This window comes from Pogona vitticeps, chromosome 12, assembly GCF_051106095.1.
Source record: "Pogona vitticeps strain Pit_001003342236 chromosome 12, PviZW2.1, whole genome shotgun sequence".
NCBI lineage: Eukaryota > Metazoa > Chordata > Lepidosauria > Squamata > Agamidae > Pogona > Pogona vitticeps.
Genome location: NC_135794.1, coordinates 23,553,368 through 23,570,883, shown reverse-complemented (window position 1 = coordinate 23,570,883; position 17,516 = coordinate 23,553,368). Strand labels below are relative to the sequence as shown.

Genomic DNA, 17,516 nt, shown 5'->3' with positions numbered 1-17,516 from the left:
GGGTGTCAAAACCACTTCCCCCCTCCTGGGAGTGGGTGAAGTGTTATTTCTCTTCTGTGTTTTGCACCGCTCTGACCTGCTCTTGTCCATGTCCATGGGATTCGCATCCAGTCATGTATTTATCTGTCCCATGTTTAGATTATGAGAATTAAATTAAAACATATGGAGGAATAATTCATATTTTTCTTTTTTCTTTTTGGTTGCTAATAATGTTAAGCTCATACTCGGAGGAGCTGTTTGAGGCTGAAAATGAAGGATGGGCTTGAGTCTCGACTGGAATTTAATAATTGTGTTGTAACAGCTGTTGAACACCCCAGGGACAGCCTGTGGTTAGTGTCAACACCTTATCTATTAAAGACCATTTTGTATAAGAATGTATAACAAATTCTGCTGTAGATATAAAATACCACTTCCAGAAGCCCTGCACTTTTCCAAGTGCCATAGTGAACTCTTTATTACAGACTCAGTAGGAATGGAATATCACACATGGGAGGCACAAAGCTTAAATTTCTGAGAAAATTAAAGCCATTGTTAGCTACTTCCATTGCACAGTTAGCTGTGCTTAGATATTCTCAACTGACTTACCGATGCTGGTATCACTTAACCTACCACCGTTAATGCATATAAACTTGCAATAAATCACATATAAATGAAAGACACCAACATTTAGGAAGAAGCATTTGTTATCCTGATGAATTGATTTGAAATTATTACAGCGGGGCTCTTGTGAGAAAGGTATTTTGATTCTCTGGCCTTAAGTGATGGCAGAGCAGAGTTTTGGATCAGTTGGCAACTTTTCAACTAGAAAGGGACGAGGCAGTTTACCTCCTGGAATACAATTCGGCGCATCGTCATCATGATTTGCAGATGAACCCTGTGCTTGTCTCCTAATGAGCGATCGTAGAACAAAAGTGAGCCAAATTTCAAGTTGCAGAATTAAGAAACCGCAAGCTAGGATAAGCACACAAATGCAATATGTTAAGGGATCTCTGCTCTGGGTGATGTGTTACTTACCCTGAGTTTTGACCCTGAGCATACTGCTTTTTTGAAGTAGAGCATCCACTGAGCTTGCCCGGTTTCCACTGGGCGCTCTCCGAGGTACTGTAAACATCCTTGCTTCAGTTTTAGCTGGCCGTCTGACCTTGACCTCAGTTTCAGCTTCCTTTGCTCCGTCCTGTGCTGGCCGCCCTGCCGTTCAACCTTTGTGGTGCCAGATTTCGCCTAGTGGGTCTGTCCCCTTTAGGGTTGATCTGTCTTCTTGGCACCGGTACAACAGCGGCCTGTACTCACCAAGGGCCTAGAGCTTTTTAAGCTCCAGAGGAACCTGTGAGCAGTAATGCTGGTCAAGGACTTGTACAACTTGAGATGGATGCAAACCCCGTTAGGAACAGAGAGGGGCCAAAATATTTCTCTGCCTGAAGCAAAAACAAGATGGCACCCCTCCTTGTATTACCTACAGAACTCAGCTAGACTTAGGGTTTAGTTTAGTTTAGTTTTAGTATAATTTAGTTTAGTTTTACCTCAATCTAAGGGTCCTCCACCATGTCCGAGGCAGAGTGTTTGTTTGCAAAGGTGGGACCAGCTGCCTGGAACACACAACTTTGCCCTTGGCTGTCCAGGTCACATGACAGCTTGAGGCAGTCGCCTCGCTCAGCATTCCAGGGGCAATGGAATTGAATGTGAAACAGTTGTTCCATTTCATTGACTGAATTACTTTATGGAGAACATTGGTTGATGTTCTTCGTAGCCATTTCATCTGCTCCTTTGTAGAAGTTCCCTTGACATGCCTAATGGCATTTAGGTAAAAGGATGAGGACAGAAATCTGTTTAAAAAATATGTCATTAAGACACAATTAAAATTGTATAATAGAATTGTCTTGCAAAATAAAACGAATTCTAAACTGGGCGGCCAGGGCTGGAATGTCCTTGTGAAGCTTTATCCCGGCTGCTAAGTTGATATTGCTGTGCGTTCTCTTGATGGGAGATGGAAAACTTGATTTCTCTTGTCCATGCACAAGGAACCACAATATATGAGTGAGATGTCTTGCGTTGATGTGAACATTTTTTTGTCTACACAGAATTGCACAACTGTATGTTTTTCATGATCTTTTTAAGAGTTGGAAGCATTGGGTGTGTCTTTTTGAATAATTGCATCGTCTACAGTGCATAATGTGTGTGTGTTTTCCTTTTCAAAGGAAAAGGGTGTTGGTTTTGTGCCGAGAGACTCAGTGCAATATACAGAGATCTTGATTGGGGGGTGGGGGGGCAGAGAGGGACAGAACCTTTTGCCTCTCGTACATGTTGGAGGTGAGCAGTTTCGTGGGGTGAGAAAGTTCGTCATTAAGGTGTGTGATCATACCTGCCTTGTGACAGCCTAAATTAATGAGAATGAGGAAATGGGCAATTATTCTTCTTGGGCTTCCTTTTGCCACATCTTCCTCTTATCCCTCTCTTATCTGTAGTAGCAATTAGAATCCAGATCCTGTGCGGTCCAGGAAACAGACAAGAGTTAGTAAGGGGACTGGGAAAAGGGAAAACAACTAGGCAGAAGTTGGAAACCAACATGTCTCATGCTATGAATGTCAGGAGATTTGAAGTTGAAGGCTCTTTGTTGGGGGGTTGCAAACACTGTACTCATCTGGCTGTTTCTTCATCATTTGTGGTACCGTTTCCACATTTAGAAATCTCTGCATTGGCACTAGATCTGCATTTTAGTTTCCTTTATATTTTTACAGCTTATTCTGAGGTCTCTGAGGAAATGTAGGTAGAAATAAAGGATACCCATCAGGCATCTGGCCAAAACCAAAATTATCAGCCTGTTCTGGGCTGTTGATCTATTATAATAATTGGCGGAAGTTTTATTCCCTTTGGGAAGAAAAATGTTTGATACCACTTACAGATTCTGGGACTTGACATCTACTGAAGCACAAGATTTTGATTTTCAGGAAGCAATCAAAAATAAACTGAATAAGCACGAGAGAGTTCTTAAAGGTGCCACAGTAACCTTAGGAACAACTGTTTAGAATCAAAACCAGGACAGGTTTCACTGTTCTGGCACTGCGGCCTTAATAAAATTAAAATCTTATTGATGTTTTATTGGGGCCAGAATTAATGAATTCACAGCCAGACCTCCTAGCAGAGGATAGTATGAAAACCCACCTGTCAAATTAAAAGGAAAAGAAGTTAAGCTGACAGAAAAACAATAACTTGACAGCTTAAGTACTCTGGAAAGCACCAGATTTAATATTTCCTCTTTTTTTAAAAAATGAGGCTAAAGTTGACCAAGCTTCACTGAGAGTCAGATTACATGTGGCATACAGTTACATGATGTGTGTGTGTGTATGTGTGCGTGAGAGAGAGAGAGAGAGAGAGAGAGAGAGAGAGAGATAAAGGAGCTGCCAGTCAACTGGCCATGGGATAAGACCCTCACTGACAAACTTCACTTTGGAGAGGCACTATTCACGTTGGCTTGCTCACCCGTATACGTCATTACTTGATCTTGCAGGCAATTTATAATTCCCTGAGTCTGTTAATCTAGCTAGATTGATCAGGGTTAATTTGCATAGTGATCCTTGTCTCTTATTTAAATGCTCAAGCATTTATTGGTCCTTGTGCTTTCCTGGCATGACGATTCCAGAACGACGATTTGGCAACCGCACTGTTCTCGTTGAGTTGTCCCTTGGTTGCTTGCTCTTACATTGCCAATAAAACAGACTATTGAACTGGTACGTCATCAGCCATTCATTGGTATCCAGTCTTGGACCACATCTGACTCTTCCTTGATCTGTAGGGAAGAATTTTTTTTGCAGTTGGCTATTGCGATATTGTATGCGCATCTGCATGCCTTTGTATACAAATTTCTAACGCATGTTGTACGCAGAAGGATTTTTAAAGTAAAGCGAAATGTGCTGTAATAAGATGTGAGAGTGACAATTAAAAGGCTGTCTGGTTGCCTTGGACTAACTGGTGGATACCAAATTACTTTTTAAAAAAATGTAAAAGGAGGCTATCCCATAGTTTAAGTGCTGCCTCTTATTCTGTTGTGAGTGTTGGGTTGTCCTTGTTGTTGATGATGAAGTGGACAGGAGGAGACTGTGTTTCATTTCATAGATCAGCATCCAGATTTTGTTTAAAAAACAAACTGAAAGTGACTAGTTACTTTTCAGAAATGAGAAAATACATAATTATCTTTAAAAAACTGTAACTATGATGGGAACTTAAGTGCTTTGGGGAGCAATGGAACTGTATAGGAAACAAATTACTTTTTAAGAACATATTTCATAAGATCTGAAAGGAATTTAATTTTAATTTAAAGACTAAAGAAGGAACTTAATTTGGAAGCTATGCTTCAGTTGTCAAATCAGATGATCCATCTACAAATATTGCAGTTTTTGCTCATAAGACTTTTAAGGTACAATTATGCATTCATCTGAGAAATTTCACTCAAAACCTGTGCTTTTAAATATCCCTATGATCTCTATTTTGTTTGAGTTTCTGAATGAAGGAGTAGATTTCAATTAATTCTATGCTCTTAATGTGCATGATTCTGCTTATCAGCATGGAGTCGTTAAACCCGTTCTGAAAATAAATGTAGAGTATAAAATGATAGCCTTTTTAAAAAGGGATTTCCTCCCCCCCCCCAGCAAGTTACTCTTTAGAGGATCATATACAAGAAAATATTTGTTCATAAGTTGGTGATTAATGTTGTGCAACTGCTAAAAGTTGCATTGTTTAAATGAGTTTATAAATCACCCTGTCTGTACAATAATTTCCTGTAATCCATCATTATATTTCAAATGGATAATTAGAAGAGACAGAAAACTGGCATCCAGCATGATGTTGCTTCAAGGGGCTGAACTTTTTTGTTTTGTATTCATCCTAATGGATCACAGAGTGAAATCTCATCGACTGAAAAAAATACCTTAGCTGGGCTCGACAGGATACTTTTTCCTTGTGGTTTTGAGCACCTGAGTAATTGGTCCTGTTCGCCCTCCTGTCACGAACCCGTCCCCCCCACCTTCCTTATGCCATCAGGATAGCCCATATGCCTGCATTGAGAAATCTTTTCTGTTTACCCAGCGAGGGAAGCCTGCATGAACTAGAAACCCAGCTGATTTTTATGCCTTGCTTTGCTCCCTTTGTGAAGCCCATTTCTAACACTCTGAATGAGGCCTAGATCTTTTTTTGCTCACGGACGTTTTTCCATGATCAAAATAATTGGTTTAGCAACCAGACCTTAGCAATGATATTAACAAAGGGTAATGCTCCAAATTGGGACATTTGCACCCAGCTATGTGAAGTGTAGTTTCTTCTCTTCTCAGTCAGAACGGAGTACAGTACTTTTGAGAGGGGGAACCATGCTCAAATTTGCTCTGACTACTTATAGTTTTGCAATTACAGTTTGCAAAACTACCCAAGGGCTTTTTGAAAGCAATTTAAAAGCGGTCAGTTAGCTCCGTTTGCTCTTGAGCTGAGACTATATACATACATACACACACACACACACATAATATATATAATGCATTGCATGTCTCTGTTGGCTACATAATTTCCCACCGCCATGCCATGGGACTAGGCAAGGGGCCAAGTCTCCGTGTCTGCCTCAGATGTCACAGTTTCCTACTGGCTGGTTGAGCAAGTCATAACATTAGACCCAACTTTTTGTGTGGAGACTGAGATGGTTCCCAACCTCCATGAAAGCATTCGCATGCCTGACAAGGTGTTAGGCGACAACTACAAGGATTCCTATGGGATAGGATTAAATTTGGGGGTGGAAGGGAAGAGCACTGTTCCAGGAACCCATCACGTGCAATAATATATGCTGTGAGTTTGTTCCCAGCATTTCTGTCTGATCCTTTTATTTATTTATTTTTAAAAAATCATGATGGCAAACAAAATAAGAATAAAAATAAGTGTTATCAGATAGGATAAAAATTTATTCACTGAACCTTGAAAAATGAAGACAGTAGAGATGGGTGAGGTGGTCCATTTCAATTTAGCTCAGGCCCAAAATGGACATTACAGATAGACTGTGGTTAGAAGAGGAAACTCCTTAACTAACAAAAGCATTTGAATTCTCAGCCGCAGCTTCTCTTTCTGTCAGGAATGAGGATGATAGCTTGCTTTGTTTGGAGACTGGGTTTTGGAACTTAAGTAGAAGATTCCCTTGAGTCTGTTTCTGAAAAGCCTTCAGTCTATTTGCGTTGATAGAAGTCAATTCAAACCTGACAGCACACACATTGATTGCCATTGTAGCCCACCCCAAGCACACCCAAGACATACTCTTGGAAACCCCTCCTGAATTGGTTTTTGAGTCACTCCAAGCGACGGCGGCCAACTCTTTCGAAGCCATGATCAAACTATTTGGCTTGCTTCAGTTCACTTGTACAGCTTTAAATGTGTGTTTCCTGGCTATTTGTCTTCCATAAAATAATCAGATTTCTGTCTCCATTTTTCAGTCCTTAATTTGTTCCATTCGTTTAGATATTATTGATAAATCCAAAATTTCCTCCAAACTTAAAAAAAAACTCCTAGTGAAAAAGACTTTAAGTGGAGTGTATATTTTACGCTGTTAGACCATCTGAGACAAGCAATTGGTAGAAATTCCTTGAATGTAACGGTGAACATATATAAATGTGTTGAACTGATGTTGGAACACAAGTTCTCTTGGAGCAAATGAGGCATTGGATGGAGCCAAATAGGTTGTCACTGTAGGAATTTCTTCTTAGTCCTCTGCTTTCGCTTATTCATTGCAAGAATTGCAAGAAGTTGCCATCATCTGTCAAAGGCAGGGGTGGGAAAACACATGCATATTCTGCACCAGCATATTCTGCAATTAATGTGCTTTGTTTTTTGATCAGTCGTTGTCAGGTAAACACGGGCCTCATTGACTGAGGCTGAGGTCTCTGAGGAAATCTCGCTGAGGGAGTTAAAAACAGGTTAATTACAGGAAATACGCATCTCCCTTAAGGCCCTGATTCACCAACGATGAGTTTTTTAAAAACAGCAATAAATAGGGGAAGAAATTTGGGATGAGATGGGGTTTAGCGGCAGTGGGGACAAGGTCTGATCACATTGGATCAGATAAAACTACAGAGGGGATCCACGGCTTCTCCAAAATCAGATGCATCAACCTTCACTAGCTTTTGGGGTGTCATTGAGAAGTAGGGGTGGACCCATGAGCAGCTTCATTCTGGAGCATCCATATATCAACTCTTAAGTCAGAGCCTTCTACAAGTCCACTTTTTTTTTAGCACTTCAGTAATTTAGCATTTGTAGATTTGTTTCCTGGGTTTATTGCTTCTAATAATCAGCTAACCATTACTGCTTTAATGGAACAAGGGTGGTTTTTTTGGCCTGCTTTTAATTTTGTCTGAAATGGATTTAATTAATCAAGATGTAAAATTAATCTGCAAAATTCAACTTTATTGGCTGATTTATTGCCCTAATCGTGCTATAATCTTAGAACTACAATGTCATGGCTTGTAGATAAAGGAGGGGAAAAAAATCTTTCACTTACAAGAAACCAGGGAATTATCAGAGGATTATAAAAAGAAACAGTACTGATTTTTTTCTCCAGGAAAAAAAAATTCCTGTGGATATCCTATCTTGGAATGAGTATTTTGCTAGTAGTAAATTCTGGCCAACAGAACCTGCCAAGATTATTTTTAGTACTTTTATATGTTGCCTATTGAAACCTTGGAAAATTCCTTCAGAAAATTGGATAAATGGGCCAATCATTTTTACAGTCTTCTATAACACATATATTTTTTAATAAACAACAAAAAAGTCCCATTTTAAAACATCTGATAGCGAAAAACTCTCTAACTGCAAATGTTTTAGATAGTACTTTGGACTGCTAATTTAACAGATGTTCGTTCGTTGGAATGAAAACGCCCCTTGATGGTTGGCTTATAATTACACCCATTCACTGTTCCTTAATCCTGTTCCATGGCTCCTTTGTCTCAGCCTCTTAGTCTCCTTGGCTTATTACAGCTGCACCTAAGTGCACGTAGTGGATTTGAATTAGGGTGACCAGTGGCTTCAAGTGTAAAAGTTGTGTTGCTGTTGAGTGTACGTTTCTCTTTCCATCCTTACCCACCTCTCTCTCTCTCTTCACCAGTGTGCTGAATTTTAGTTTATAAATTTTTTTGGAGCCTAAACTTGTCAACTCGTGGTCTGTAAAGTGCCATGGCCATTATATATAGATAATAACAACTGCATTCAGTCAAGTGGGTTTTGACTTATCGTGACCCCCCACAGGGTTTTCCAGGTATATTCAGATGTAGTGGACACATGCTGCCTTCTGGGGGCGCTCTGCCACTTGCCTAGAGCCACACAGACTGGTTCTTCAGCTACAAGTCACTGTGGGAAATTGAACTCCCAATTCTTGGCTCCACAGTCAGTTGTTCTAACTTACTGAGCTGTCCAGGTAGCTGTAGAAATAATAATGATAAGCATAAATGTATATTGGGGTTGCTATAGATGTCTACTCCTTCCTTCTTCTCTCTCTCTCTCTGTAAAACTAGTGGCATCACATGATGAGATTCAGCCACCTGTGTGTAGCTCTGCCAACAATCCTAAGAATGTTTACTCAGGAGTAAATCCCATGGGATTCAGCAGGTGTTTCTCCCTTGTAAGTGTGTGCTGAGAATCACTGGACTGAATACTGTCTAGAATGCTACAAAACGAGACTGTGTTCATTCTTTAACGTTCACCTTTTCTGCAGATAATTATTCCAAATGGCATCTCTTTCCAGAAACCTAATTTGCCTTAGAAGGACAATCAAAGCACTCATTTGCACTGGCAAGTCTTTCTTCGTAATCATTTGACTAAACCGGTACCCACACTGTTGACTTAAACTCCAGCCAGTCCGAATCATTCGTCCCATGGGAAAAGAGTTAAAAGTAGTTTGAGCTGGCCTACTAATTTACTAGCAAAATAATATTTGATTTACTAGCTGTCAGCTTTCATCAAATCAACAGATTATATTTGCCAATGCTGTGGAACCAAATTCAAATAAGGAGGAAAAGGGGAACCAAATCAGCGATGTGGGCAGGATTTGAATTTGGGAAAAATCTGGAGGTTCACAGTTAGGAATTAAATCAATAATAAGTTATAATCATGCACAGTAAGGCAGTATTTTGTTTAGGGACGACGCATGAGAATTGCTTGCTGATTTGCTTTTCTAAGGCTTTTGTTGGTTTAAGTCCCCATTTCGCAATCTTTTGATACTTGGGGCCCAGTTTCGCCCGACCAAAATGGAAGGCAGCCTCCAGTCCTTCCATTTCTGGACCTGCTTCCAGTACAAAATGGAAGCCATCCTCCCTCACTGTTGGGAAGAGAGAAGTGGATGCAGAAGTAGGGCCTTAAGTTTGGCCATAACTATATCGATTAATTAGGGACGTGGTGGCGCTGCGGGCTAAACTGCAGAAGCCTCTGTGCTGCAAGGTCAGAAGACCAGCAGTCGTAAGATCGAATCCACGTGACGGAATGAGCGCCCGTCGCTTATCCCAGCTGCCGCCAACCTAGCGGTTCGAAAGCATGCAAATGCAAGTAGATAAATAGGGACCACCTCGGTGGGAAGGTAACAGCGTTCCGTGTCTAAGTCGCACTGGCCATGTGACCACAGAAGATTGTCTGCGGACAAAACGCTGGCTCTATGGGTTGGAAACGGGGATGAGCACCGCCCCCTAGAGTCGAACACGACTGGACAAAAATTGTCAAGGGGAACCTTTACCTTTACCTTTACCTATATTGATTAATTACTGTATGTTACTGAGGTTATGTTGATGAACTGACCAAACGGAGATTAGCATCTGTATGTTGGCTAGCAGGACATCACTGTCTGCCTCCTCCACTTCACTTAACCTGATTTGGCTCTCTGGCTGTTAATGGTCCATCAGGTATCATGGCTTAAGATGAAGCTTGTCATGATGGTGACAACCTATGCCTGGCCAGAGGATGGGATGAAAAACAGAGATCTTTTCCAGCAGCTGCTCAGCTCTGATGGATACTCTTTATTCACCCTGTCCCATGGGTTTTGCACAGGAAAGGAACCCCAGTTTGCAGACCAAGAAGGTTCTCCATAGAACTGGAGTCCTGGTTTGCAGACTGGGAGTGTTCCACTTGCATTCCTCACTTGGGGCTTAGATCACAACTTCCACCTCCATGTTGCAACCATGTCTGGGGTCCAAGCCATAACAACGGTCTCGATGTGGGAGAAGATTGGCTGAAGATTTCTCAGGGAACAAATCCCCTTCCTAGAGAGATCATCATACAGACTGGGACTGGGTCATTGTTGGCTTGTTCTTTTGAGCCAAGGATGGTCTTTTGAGCTATGCTGGAGGAGATATATAAGGGATGAATTTAGAGGTCATGGAGATGGAGGCTGAAATTATGTTGCCCTTCAAATGCGGTACACAACAGTTGCATGTAGTGTTGGCTCACCTTTGAAAGCACAGTGCCGTCATCCCTTTTAAGACAAAGCCCTCCATTCAGTGGGGATTCCCCCCACAGAGCAGGTGTCGGAGAACATCACAGGATGAGGAGCATCAGAGAGAAAGACTTGGGTCTTTTTCCAAAACCACCCAGCCGTCCCTCTGTGCCTCCTCTACGCCTGTAGCTTTCTTATCAGAGTGAAAGGATGCCCATTTTGCACATAAGTCATTTGGCTACCTATAAATATGTTGCTGGGAGTAAAAGAGAGCTTTCTTTGGGTCCCCTTCTCAACTGGAGACAAGAAATTTTGAGAACTCCTTCAGGTGTCTTGTTGACTCAAGACAGTTCAAAGAGACAAGAATAAAAAAAAATCTAGTGAGCAGCCCTTCATGTCCAGAAGTTTTATATGAGTGAATACCGATTTTTCATGTTTGCTTTTCTCTGCTAAGCATGGTCACACTAGGGGAAAAAACCCACATTTGAATCAAGTTTTTAAAATTGATTCAAATAAAGGCAACTACACAGCGCATATGGATGCTCGGATGTGTTTCCCCTGTAAGTGTGTGTGGATTTTTTTTCTTGGGGGGGGTGTTACTTATTTTGCTCCACCATCAGAGGAAGTTGAATGGATTCAAATTACATGGATTTGCCATATGTGCACGCCTTCTCTTTGACAAAAAGAGCCAGTGTCATATCATAAACCTTTTCAGAAGTACATTGGCACAGATTGTGCTCTGTTAGACAACCACAAGCTCAGAGCCCTCCTGCCTGCTCGGATCTCTACTGCGTGGTGTGTTTTGGCTGTGGGTGGGTGCCCTTGTGCATAACATTATCACTCTGAAGGGCCCCATTTAGACCAATATTTATGCATCTGACAGAGTTACGATCATGCTACCGACAGGAGGCTAGAAAGGCCAGGGATATAATTCTATGGAAAATATAGATGATTAGGTGTTCTTTATGTGCAGTTCCATCTCCCCGCATCAGTACCACTTAATCCCAGCCACTTAAGGCAAAGATCAAATCTCTTTGTCAACATACTTTTAGTTTGTGAAAGCAAAATTAAGGTATCCAGTAAAGTTTGCCATGGCTGCACTTCAAACCTGTGTGATGTGCTATGGAAAAGTAGTTACCGATGATTAAAAATAGAGGTTTACTAATTTGGAATCAGATGGGCCGGAATGAATGCATTTTTAGGTGCCTGGGTTTGGAGCAGAAAGGTAGGAAACACCAATGCAGGGAGATCCAAGGTTCCTCTCATCAACTCCATCATACCATATGTTTGTAGATCAGAGTCCTGGTGGCTTTCTTTGCTTGTTGTTGTTTCTGTTCACTATCCTGATGTCTCCTGTTCCCCTTCCTCACAGAGCAAGGCAATATTTTGGACCAATTGGTCCCAGTTCTAAATGCTATTTTCCAGTTCTATTTTCCTTCCTTCCTTCCTTCCTTCCTTCCTTCCTTCCTTCCTTCCTTCCTTCCTTCCTTCCTTCCTTCCTTCCTTCCTTCCATTCCATTCCATTCCATTCCATTCCATTCCATTCCTTCCTTCCTTCCTTCCTTCCTTCCTTCCTTCCTTCCTTCCTTCCTTCCTTCCTTCCTTCCTTCCTTCCTTCCTTCCTTCCTTCCTTCCTTCCTTCCTTCCTTCCTTCCTTCCTTCCTTCCTTTTATCCATATATCTTTTCCTTCCTTCCTTCCTTCCTTCCTTCCTTCCTTCCTTCCTTCCTTCCTTCCTTCCTTCCTTCCTTCCTTCCTTCCTTCCTTCCTTCCCATTCCATTCCATTCCATTCCCTTCCTTCCTTCCTTCCTTCCACCCACCTACCCGCCTGCCCGCCTGCCTGCCTGCCTAAATAATAATGTATTTCATCTTTGCTGATTTCCATACCAGACTAAGGACTCTGCCCAGGATAAATCATTTGCAAATACTTTTCTTTCTTTCTCTCTCGTTTCCAGTCTTCAAAGACGACCCAGTCCGATGAAGAGAAAGACAGTGGCTGGGATGCTTGGGGAGCCTGGAGCGACTGCTCGCGCACATGTGGTGGAGGTGCCTCGTATTCTTTAAGAAGGTGTTTAAATGGCAGGTTAGTCTTTCATATCACACTGGAAGTTGCAAACATTGAATAGAAGGGAAGGGCGGGATTCTTCATGGGGTAGAGGCTGGATTTTCTGGGGTTCTACTGTACTGCAATACTGTGTAACAACAGCATAAGAGAACCCCACCTGTCTACCTTCCAGTCTTTTGCAACTGAACTCTTCGGAGTTTGCAAGCTCCTGGATGCTTTGCAACAGAGATGGGGATAATTAGTCCCTCACGTGCCTGCTGAAACATATTCCCAGTGGCTTCTGTGTCTGAGATAAACCCAGCTAGTTTTATCTTGCAAGTAAGCATCTAAAATACTTGGTGAATGAGAACAGATTGAGCAGAACTGGAGCTGAAAATAGGTTTTCATCCCTACTCCTTCCCAGCTGGTGGTAGGGTTCTCTCTCAACAACCAAGGGTCTTGTTGCCTGTGTTGCTCCAAATGACACCAGAAACCCACATGCATATACTTCCATGAGCTGCCCTTCCAATCTCTTACCCCTTCTCCCGTGTTTTAGGCACACCTGCTTGGAGCAAAGCAGGGAGTGGAGCGCCAGCACTGCAACTCATGAGCTTCCTTGTTTTCCAAGCTCTGCCACCAGCAGCGTAAAAGCTGGGTGGGTGGGGAACTCCTCCTTCCAACCCTTGCCACTCCCACTTTGGTGACATCACAAGGGTCTATCTTTGATCTTAAGCTTTGGCTTGAACGTGCAGGAAATAGGATGTTGTTGACTTGGGAACCCTGGTCCAATTCCTGTCAAAGAAAGACCAAGAGGCAAGGAGGGAGAGGATTAACTTTGAGGAGCCTGTCTCTTTGCTAGGTTCTAGCCCTTTCTCTCTGCTCGTCTCCCACCGCCCACGGTCTCTGAGCTCTGCCTTCTGTAAGCTGTATACTTGCTCATGAATTACGATGCAATTTAGGCAGTTCTGTTGTTCTCCACATAAATCATTTGTTGAAGAAAATCATTGGTAACCCATGGAGTGCTTTTTGCATAATATTTCAGAAATGTTTTGGTAGACTGGAAGTGTACACAGATTTAAGGCTGACAGGAAAAGCTGGAACTGCTTCACCAGACAGTCATGTTATCCAATTCATCTTCTAAACACCATTAAACACGAGGAACAGTAATGCATGTCCAATATTTGAAAGAACAATTAATGGGAAAATATATTGTTTCGATTTTTTGCTTCTACTTACTCAACTGCATTCAGACTTCTGTTTTTGACTCTTTCCTCAGGAACTGTGAAGGCAGGAATATTCGTTATAAAACCTGCAGCAATAATGTAAGTTTGATCTCTGGTTTTCTTTGACCCTTTGTTTGTTTGTGTATGTGTTTGTTAATTAATTGAACCTATAGACCACCCAATAGTGCAACATGTGCTTTCTGGGTACTTAAAATCCAACACATAAATGCAGATAATCCAATAAATTAAAACAAATTAAAGCACAAGTAAACCATACAATGCAATCCAACACAGTGGAATATTATGTTTAGAATTTTGGGCATGATACCTGCTTTTGTGTAAATTTCTTTTATCATCTGTTTCTGGTAGATGTGTTGCTTACACTAGTGTTATGAATGCATGCACGTAGCTGTGCCTTTTGGAGCAAAGTGCCCATTCTTAAAATGAAACAAGTGTACGTCTTTCTCAAAGATCTGGGAACTATACGTATGGCTTTGCAAATGTCGTCCATAAAAATAAATGACCTCCATTACTCTTCTTGTCTAGTGCGAAAGTGGATGGTCTCCACGCCTCCTTCCTCTGGTATTTCTTTCACATGGCGTTAGGAAATGAAAAAAAAAGTTGGTCAAACGTTTTGTTGTCCCGTGTTCCTGCAGGGCAATCTAGAGCCAAAAAAAGAACGCATGGAGTTGGAATCAGGCTCTAAGAATTTATCCAGAGTCAGAATCAAGAATGTGTGCTGGATCAGAGCCTGAAAAATAAGATTTCACCATAGTTAGGACGGGACTTGAAGCCAAAGGAACAACTCAGGGGGGTAGCAGGAAGCGCAGAAAGTTCCAGTCAGGTTGGAAGGAGGGTAAAATTCAAGTAAAGTTCATTGTGGGCTTGTGAGTTTTATCAAGCCTGGGTCTGCCCTTAGGCAGAAAGAAGCAATCCCCCAACATAGCAAATTTCCAGGAAATTTTGTTTATTTAATTTGTCATTATTGTATTTTTACCACAAGCCATTGAGAGGAAAGGAGAGAGATCCTTAAAGGGCTCCCCACCGCCACCCTCCCATGCCCACCTAAGTTTGGCAATGCTTGGGTGCAACGTAGCTAGCTTTTGAGGGAGGTCAATTATTGGTAGCCTGGCTCAGGCAGCGAATTATATGGGGCTGGCCTTAAGTTTTATCTTGCTGCTTTTCCCCTCAAGTCCTTGCAGATGCTCTTTGAACTCACTGTAGATCAGAAGGCACCCCTCTCTTCTCGGCCTGTTTATGACCCAGTTAAGTGATAACTGGGAGAAAAGTTGGAGAATTTTTTTTTTTTAACAGAGACCAAAACATGGTCTCTTCCACCTTGGCAACTCACCAGAAGCAGAAGCTTCTCATGATGATGAATATTTTTTTTCTTCTCTCTCTTTTCTTAATGGCACTCATGGAGATGTCCAGGCAGATGGGCTACAGCTGGTCTTAGCAGCTATCCAATAATACTGAGAGCTAAGTCTGTTTTGCCTCACTCTGCAAAGCTTCCCTTCTGTGTGAAGTTTTTGTTTTTCATTTTTTTTTTTGAAGACACAGCCGTGTCAGTCTGTCTTAGCAACAACAAAAGCCGAACAAGAGACATAAATATTGCAGTACCTTTTGAAGAATAACAAATTTATTTCGTGGTGAGCTGTCATAGCCTTCAAGCCACCTCGTCAGATACGGGCCAAAGTAAATAATAAGGCGAGCATGTAAGCCATTTTAAACAACATTTTTTTTCCAGTTCTGCTCCAGAAGGTCTGTTTAGAAGGTATTTCAGGGTATGACCCTCTCCTCCGCTACCAGGGAAGACTGCAATATATATATAAAGCATTTAAGAAAGTGTAAATGCATTTTGGATCGCATCCATAAAGTTTAGGGTGTTGGTTTTTCAAAAGCAAGAAAGAGGATCCGATAGAAGAGTGTAGAAAAACAAGAGAAATTAATGAGGCTGTTCTGTGTACATATTTTGTAAGAAGCCAGACTACAGATTTAAGGCTTTAAGTATTCAAGGAATGCTTTGTTATGTTTGGTGTTTCTTCCCTCACTCCTGATGGGAATCTATTACGTTTTGCCCAGGTTTTGATTCCTAAATGAGGTCTTTGAAGGATCCATGTTCTGTTCTTGATTGGGAGTGCAGTTTGTCATTTGTGTAATATCCCTGCTCTGTTGTTTACTTTCTCTGTGCTAAAAACAGGGGTGGGAATTTTGGTCTCTTTCCAGCTTGACAGCTAAACTATACATTATAGCTAGCACGTCATTATAGAGATGTAATTTCGGCGGGCCTTTATGACTCAGAAATCAGATTTGCAAACAAAGCTACGCTTACATCTTCATGACCGGTCACAAAACAAAACAAATGCATTTTGCACACTATAGGAGGTGCGATAAGCGTCTGCTGGGACAATCAGATGGTTCCAACACTTCAGGAATTTCCTCTTCTAATGACGTGCTGTCTATAATGTGACCCACAGTCTTTTTCACATGTATGCACTTCCCTTACCCCCATTTATGCATTAATCTTTGGTTGAAACAACACACTATGACAAATCAGCCTATAAGAGTGTGTTTCTAAACATGTTTTATCTTACTATGTACCTTGTACTGTTCAAGGGTCTAATGATATTCGTTGGAATGGCTCTCCCAGAAATCAGTTACCCATTTCTTCCACCCTTTTCAATTCATGTTGTTAAAAGTAGCCACACCAAGCGAGGCCAAAAAGGCAAATACAAGGAATACTGTCTTTTTAGTGGTGGCCCCTAGTCCCTGGAACAAAATACGGACAGAGATATGCCAGGATCCTTCCTTCCTTATGCTTAGAAAACTGGTAAAGATGGAATGATTTAAAGCTGCCTTTAATAACCGAACCTCCTGGATGCTGTCCTTTTTAACATTAATTCTAGATTTTCTATGGTTATTAATAGTGATGATTTGATTTCTCTGTGTTGTATCACTGTATTGTTTTTAAATGTTTTTTTTGTTTTTGTTTTTGTGCAATTTGAAGGTTGTAGGTTTTAATCTTATACACCACTAATGGAGTGGTATATAAATGAAATCAATCAATCAATCGTAAGCGAGAAGTTCTGTACCACCTTTCAGAGCTATTCATTACTACATTAAGTTTTTAAAACAGAGCAATGCAAGTAGCAGATATAGTTGTGCAGAACAGATAATTTTTAAAGTCCGTTTTGCACTGCAGTATGTTATTTCCCTAAAATCCAGGTGGATAATTCAAGTGAAGCTAAGGTCGTTTTAATTAAAATAACGAGATTTGTATTTGCCATGAAATGGATTTCATCTGGATTTTTAAAAAAGATTTTACTAGTAAAGCTCAATAGAGTGCAGTAGAATAAGTCAGTCCCAGAATAATAGTAATAATAATGATATTTCTATCATAAAATGAATTTGGTTACCAGCTAAAACATTTTCTCAGGTTATTAACCAATGCTGTTCACCTGCTTGCTTTTAAATTTTCTTTTTAAAGTGCCTTAAGATGTTTTTATGGATATCTCAGCAAAAATGAACTACATAAGCTATTCCTTATATAGTGCCCAATGAGATTTTTCAATCTTTTTAAAGCCCTATGTTATATATTTCCATTTCTATATATACTGCTACATTCTAAGGCTATGATGTGCAGAATATGGAAGTGTTTAAGATAATCCTTGTGGGTCCTATTCATACAAAGAAAAAAGCCATTTCCACATAAATCTTTATTATTTTAGTGTGAAGAAGCCAGCTGTGCTTTTGCCAGTATGACTTGGCCTCATTTTGCAGGGAAATAAATAAAATAAATAGGTGTGTATGCAAA

At 41.0% G+C, this 17,516-nt stretch overlaps 1 protein-coding gene across 5 annotated transcripts in view; it reads left to right on the top strand.

The window, feature by feature from the left end:
• ADAMTSL3 (ADAMTS like 3) overlaps positions 1-17,516 on the top strand; it is a 152,857-nt gene that overhangs the window by 47,283 nt on the left and 88,058 nt on the right. For all 5 annotated transcript variants that reach the window (XR_013539021.1, XM_072982133.2, XM_072982132.2 and 2 more), the window contains 2 exons: positions 12,391-12,518; positions 13,756-13,801. Coding sequence is in view for 4 of the 5 variants with exons in the window: in XM_072982133.2 (XP_072838234.2) it covers positions 12,391-12,518; positions 13,756-13,801 (174 nt within the window). In the remaining variant the exon portion in view is untranslated. The remainder of the gene's footprint in view (positions 1-12,390; positions 12,519-13,755; positions 13,802-17,516) is intronic.